This window comes from Nannobrachium achirus (assembly GCF_963921795.1).
Source record: "Nannobrachium achirus genome assembly, chromosome: 15".
NCBI classification, from domain to species: domain Eukaryota; kingdom Metazoa; phylum Chordata; class Actinopteri; order Myctophiformes; family Myctophidae; genus Nannobrachium; species Nannobrachium achirus.
Genome location: NC_137822.1, coordinates 18,134,242 through 18,141,442, shown reverse-complemented (window position 1 = coordinate 18,141,442; position 7,201 = coordinate 18,134,242). Strand labels below are relative to the sequence as shown.

The 7,201-nt window shown below is 38.1% G+C and overlaps 1 protein-coding gene across 1 annotated transcript; it reads left to right on the top strand.

The window, feature by feature from the left end:
• Positions 1-3,920: 3,920 nt before the first annotated feature.
• Positions 3,921-5,107, top strand: LOC308298797 (heat shock protein beta-1-like; the record flags this gene model as incomplete). The annotated part of the gene is made up of 3 exons (XM_080742473.1): positions 3,921-4,299; positions 4,551-4,614; positions 4,945-5,107. 3 exons carry the CDS (start codon positions 3,921-3,923, stop codon positions 5,105-5,107), a joined length of 606 nt encoding a protein of 201 aa, XP_080598599.1.
• Between the last annotated feature and the right edge of the window lie 2,094 nt (positions 5,108-7,201).

Here is a 7,201-nt window from a genome sequence, read left to right as displayed (position 1 = left end):
TCCCTGAGACTCCCTGACTGGCCAACCAGAAAAAAACATTCACTTTTTGCTATCGGGGGTGGAGTTTGTGCAGTGGAGAATGTTGAATGTGTCTTTCAAGAACTGTCCGCACTGCGCGACACGGAGATCGGCCGGTACGGTGATAGCGACGGCAAGCGTCAAGCGATCTCGCTCATCATAACGAATAAGCTTCAACAAACTAGTTCACATGTACCTTATCAATGGTCTAAGAGTCACGATTGGGTACATATAATTTAAATGGGCAGAATTACGAAAAGCCAGCCTATTATGTGAGGAGAAACATTCTCTCTGTCCTCTTCCTAGTACCCAAGATGCAATGCGCTTCTCTTTCTATCTCTGATCCAGAGGATTAAACTAATTAAAACATTTATTTTTCGGGGGAAAACTACTGTTTTGCTATGTAATTACTGTACCTTTTTCTTCCCTTTTTATTAATATCACGTAGATGTGTTTTTTGTGGTACTTTATATAGCTGTAATGAGGCTATGAAGGGAAAAAAAATCGCATCCACTACCACTATAAAAGAATCTGCAAAGAGGATTCTGTCCCACTGGGATTAAACAAATTAAAACATATATTTTCGGGTAAATCCCCTGTTTTGCAATGTAACTACTGTACCTTTGTCTTCCCTTTTTATTAATATCACTTAGGTGTTTTTCCTTTGGTACTTTATATAGCTGTAATGAGGCTATGAAGGGGAAAAAAAATCCCATCCACTTCCACTATAAAAACAATCTGCCCAGGGTTAATGTCCCATCATAGTAACAGGGCAGAATGGGGCGGGATTTGCAAAAGGGTTTATTAGTAGTGTTCTCTTATCACTCCTTTACAGACTTACTTTTACTACCTGATTACTGTTTGTTTTCATGTTCTTACCTTTTTATTTGCTCTTTTATTATGTCGATCCTTTGAATCTTTTATTGTGTTCCTCACACATGTTTGTGTTGTTGTGTTTATCTTTGAAGCGTCAAGCGCTTTGTAACTTGTACATTTAAAAGTGCTTTACATTTAAATTGTATTATTAAAATTGCTCAGCTCCAAAATATTCTTTGTATGTACAGTATGTATGTCTATGTACAGTATGTGTCTGTGTTTATGCCATGAGCCTGTAGACAATCAGAGAGGGGCAAAGGGAGAGGGGCTGTCTGCTCGTAGCCAATCAGAGAGGGGCAAAGGGTGACGTCATAATATCAAGGCATATATAATTGTAATAAAATACGAAGAAATAAAAATGTGGGTGTGCTGGTGGTTCACCTGATGCGTCCTACCTGACAGACGGTCAGAGGATGGGGCCGCCTGGGGCCGCCCACCCAGCCGTCCAGATCGGGTTCAACCCCATGAGCGGATCCGGAAACCCAACAAGTTTCCGGGTGCTGCGGGGTTTGAACCCAGACCAATTAGTCTGCAGGCATCAACACTACCAGCTGAGCCACCTGCACTCCCACAACCACTGCACATTTTATGACAGTATTTATGTCTAGAGATCGCCTATTTATAAACTGGATAAATACCCATATGCAACCTTATATACCGGTATGCCTTGATATGATGTCACCTGAAGACACCACCCTTTGCCCCTCTCTGATTGGCTATGGGCAATTTGGGCATACACGGCCCCTTCGCTGATTGGCTCTAATTTACTAAATGTTTTAGCTGGCAACTTTTTAATGCAATATAATGAATTTAGTTTAGTGCATCCTTCATGGAAATCTTTTAGACAAGGGTTCTTCGTTTTTCAGGCCAATTGAACACCTTGACTGAGAGACAGATGAAGTAGGGACCCCAACTACATAATGTGTGTGTTGCAGATTTAACTTATAGATTTAATAGATACTGTAGCTTAATTGACTATCAGTGTTTTGTAATGAATGTTTATTTCAGACAACCACTTAAACACTCAATACTTGGCCTTTGGCTCTGTACTTTGTTTGCTCCTTTTCCCCTCTACATGAAACCACTTTGCCGAAAAAGCTCACAATGCCTCACAAAGATTTGGTGGTCTGCTTGCTGTAACTCTGAGGACCTGGACCCCCTGTTGAAGACCCCTGCTTTAGACTAGCTGGCGGGTTGACACATGGAATTTAAAAAGTAAAGGTTTTTCAGGTTTGTAGGGTTTGTGTTTAGCCTATTTGCTATGCCACCATGTTGAGTGATCATATTGATTGCTTTAGAGTGGGCAAGTACATATGCCGTTACTAAAGCTGTTATTGCTTTACTGCCACATGTTTTGTAATTAGTGTCATTGAACATTCTGGGTGAATGAGTCATGATGACACATAGGCCTAAAATTAATTAGAGATGTATGTGGACAGTGCCAGAAATATTGTAGTGGTTAAAACAGAGAACATTAAATTAAAATGTCTGGTTCTGGGGCATACTGTATTACGGTATGATCCAAGTTGTAAATAGATGCCAATGTATTTCAGCCTTTAGGGTATCTTTTTGCAAATACTAACCTTAAGGTTAAAGGGATATATTCCACTTTCAACAGGGAGCAGTGGTAGGGCCTCTCTCCACATACAAACCCATTGTAACTTCAAACTCCATTTTATCCATGATAGATTCATTAAAAACACACATTATTTTTTCTGGTGACTCATTTTACCTTCCTAATACGTGAGCAGGCCGTGTTCTTTCGATAACTTATTTCATTATTAGACTGGGTGGAATATTTTAACCACTTCAGCCCTGTTTCAACAGTAGCTAAATGAGCAGATCTATAAAAGATGAATACTTTTTGTATTGAAATTAATTGAATTATTATTATTTACATTTTTCACATGCCCAAAACAGGGAAAGTGAAAGTGGTTAATAAACTTTACACATGCAGTTCATGAACTTTGCGTCAGCTTATAACCAGAGTGGAAAGGACTTCCACACAGCTTTACGTATGTGATAACTTATTAGATCATAGATCATCAGTTCTCAGTGTGCTGGTGATGTGGGTGTAGTACATTTGACCCCTTTGGCTGTTACAGGTCCAGTTTATTCTAGGACAGCTTGGTCTCATTCTTATGTAGAACAGTGGTCATGAAGATGCAGCTCTCGGTGTCAAAATTCCACACTACCTCTCTACCGCGTCAGTATTTCTGTGTCAATTCATCATTTGACCAAGGTTCCAATGGTCCAGACTTACAGTATGCCTCATTTATGCTTCATCGTGAGACAGTGCCACACACACCAGAAAAAACAACAGCTCACATTGCAAGCTTGTAGATTAAATGGTAAAACTGTGTGTGTACCCAGCATTCTCAGTCCTTCATTATGTCTTATTACTTAATACGGTAGTTTCCATTTAACATGGATTCCCAGACTATATAGTTTTTGTCATTTTATTTTAAATGTATTTATTTTTGTTTATGTTTAGGAGCTAAGTATTCCTGCTGTTTACTCTGCTGGAGACTGAATGCACATGCTGTTCCCTCACACTTTGCACAAAGCTGTGATCCAAGTGAAGAACACAAAGAACACCAGTATGTGACAAGACTGCAGAGGCCATCGGTGAAAAAAGGTCTCTGGTTGTTGCTGTTGGAGTCATCCACAAACAACTTGACATGTACGCCCCTGAGTTATAAATACAGATAATTAACATTACCCACTCTAGGTCCCAGGGCAACAGAAGAACAACAACCCAGCCCATGACACTGCGCTCATTCTCATCCCACAGACATTTTTACAGTTTGATAAGTGTTAAAGTGGATCTGCTGGGTATATAAAGATGCATCACAGCTGCACAAAGCTGGATTGTCCAGAAAACTCTTAACCATTGGGAGGAAATAACATAGCTGCCGCTTTGTGTGCTGTCTTGGTCATTAATTGTTTGTCAGGGTGGTGCAAAGGAACCACTGGCTTTGCAGTTACAACATCTTTTCCACATACAGTAGGGTGACTCCTTGGATATGGGCGACCAAAACAAAGAACTATGCCGTCCAATCTTCCGCAGGGATGTGAACTGGGATCCTTTCCCCAACTGGACACAACCAAACCGCATCTTTGAGCAAGACTTCGGCCTTCCTCCCTTACTGGAGCCTAGCGATCTGAACTGGCTGGACTGGGCTAAGAGGAGGCTAGCATCCTTCAACTGGCCAGGCTTCACGCATTCTCCTGTTCTTCTACCATTTCATGAGCAAGAGCCCAACAAGCAGCTCCAGACACAACTGTCTGTAGGAGTGTCTGAAATTATAGGACGGGACAGATGGAAGATCACCCTGGACGTCAAACAGTTCTCTCCTGAGGAGATTACAATCGCTACAAAGGAGGGGTACTTGCAAATATCAGGTACTCTTTTTTTTTTTTTTTTAAGATTTCTGATTAGACACAAGCAATAGCCTATATTGTGACATGATTACGAACGTAGAGAGTGTCAATAAGAATGAAATAACTAACATTTACTTCAAAGATTACATTTTAGACCTATATACTGTATGTTGCATCCACCCACCTTAAGACTATATGGAACTATATCTGTGTCCCGCAATTTGGAAAGTTGCCTTTTTAAAAAAAAAGAAATCCCCATTTATCATTTGAAGGAAATCATCAAGAAAGGCAGGACGAGCATGGAACAGTTTCAAGGTGCTTCACACGAAAATATAAGTAAGTTGTCACAGAAGAACTCATTAAATGTCTTGAAATCAAATGTTAGTTTGTAAACTATATATTCATGCCAATACAAATATTTAGTAGTTACTAAGATTTCCTTTTTAACAGTAGAATATAGGGCACACCGTAGGACAGAAATGGTTGTGATAGTGAAGGGGGGGAGGGGAGTATTTATGTTCTAGCTAAGGTTAAAAGTCTCCTAAAATTTACATGTACAATAATTAAAATGTACAACCTAATTTTAAAGGGTTTGAACATCTTGGTGGTTTCCAGAGTTGCTGAAGCACATTTGCTTTGTTTTCGTTTTCTTTCTTTCTGTGTAAGGATGCCAGACGGTGTTGACTTGCAGCAGATCAGCTCCTCCCTCTCTGCTGATGGAGTTTTGTCTGTGGAGGCCCCCATCATCCCTGGGACAATCACCAGCCAACCAACCAATGAGATTGTCATCCCTGTTCAGATCAGGCACAAGCAGGATGAGGAAAAGTGAACCTATAGCGACCAAAACGTACAGCGTGGTATCTGTCTCACAATTAGATAGATTTGTGGAATAGACTTGTGTGTGTATTTGTAACAATGTAATTTAAACAATACAGCATACTAAATGTAATGTGCTGTAATGGCATTGCACTGCTCTGGATTTTTTTTGTTAGTTTTTTTTGTGGATATTGTTGCCTTTGTTATTGTCAAGTCAATATTTTCAATACAACATTGACCACATACAAACATAGAAATATATAAGAAAATATTGTAAATATAATATCATTCAAGGCTTACCTGCTCAGAAAAAAAGAAAACAAATAACATGATTTCAACAAAATCACATAAATATTGATTCGCAGTCTGCATTTGACAAATTGCCTTACACTGTTGAAGGCTCCATTAGTTCTGATTATCTATTAACCGGCTCTCTACTATAATATTTTCCATGAGGACTTACATTATTAGCTTTTTTTTATAAATATATTTAATATAGCAGTCAGGTTTTCCTAATGTAAAATACAGTTTTCTGAAATTAGATGCACCTCTTACTGTTAAATTCTAATATTCTGCATCAATGTGAAGTCTAACAGGTTGTATAACATTTTAGAGAATGTTTCACTGTGTGATGAGGGAGTATGAATGAGGTTCAGTCAATCTGTTGACTAGAGAACACAAGACAGCAATATACACATTAGGGCATTCACGAATAGTGATTTTTAGTATTCGCATTATTCGACCTCAAAGTATTCGAATAGTCAAATATTCGACAGGACTGGCCAAACTGTCAAATATTAAGTAAGCAAGAGGCGAACATTGTGAAAATAGCCGAGATAGATCTGAAATAGATCTGCTATTTTCACAATATTTATCTGCGGAACCGAGTCACATTAAATGTAATACCTACAATTCCGTGAACAATGCCGAATAGTGACTTTGATATCCAAATATTCAAATATTCGAATATTTGGTGAATGCCCTAATACACGTATGGTATAGGTGAGAATGTTGCAGCCAGAAAGTCTGACTAGAAATGTACGTATTTTTCAAATACATTTTTAATTTGTGACCAACTGGCTCTTTGGTTATGTTTGAAAAGTATGGACTGAACGAGTGGCTGCTGTATGTGTTGACATTTAAAACGATGTAAAGTTTAAAAAGAATAATACATATTCAACAGAACACTCTATGTTGATGTCTTCATTAACAACTGTGATTAAGTTGTCTTGAATTAAGGTTTGTTGGACATATTACAAGTTTTATCATAAATCATAGACAAATATAGTGAAAATCATCTCAACACTGACATACTGACAGTATTAAAAATAAAATAATTTCAGTTTTTGGTGTGTTGTTCTTTGTCTTTTACATTTTATTTATTCTTTATGTTGTTTTGAGCTTTTCAGGGTACTTGACAGCTTTTCCTCAAGATGGCACTGTAGTCCTGCTTAATGATTCTCCATGCTGACATCTGACTTAACATGGTGTTAAAAAACAAATAAAAAAATCTTGAAAACATTTTTAAAGACAACATACCATGACATTTTAATCTTAGTGTGGCCACTTGCAGTATCCTTACAGCCCACCAGTGGGCCCCGGCCCACATGTTGAGAACCACTGGTGTACTGTGTGCCAAACATGTAGAAAGCTGATGTAAACACGTGGACTGGTTTGAAACTTATTGACCAATGCTACAGGTGTTGAAACTCTCTGGCCAGTTCACAGGTTGTCACTATTAGATAGCTACGCTAGAAAGGATGTACTGCACAAATTCAGGCATGAATTTAGTTAAAGGGATATTTCACTTTCAAAAACACTTTGGTCATTTTATCGTCTAATCAGGCTTTTATGAACACCATGGACAGATTTTGATTTGCTTGATTCAATATATAGAAATTTGATGTAAATGTCCTAATACGTGAGCTGGCCGTGTTTTTTCGATAACTTTTTTCATTTATTTATAATAATTATTTGGGAAGATCAAAACAATTAACAATAAGAATTATTACAAATAAATGAAAAAAGTTATTGAAAAAACACGGCCTGCTCACGTATTAGGAGGGTAGTATGTATGAGTCAACAGAAAATAAATAATGGGTGTTTT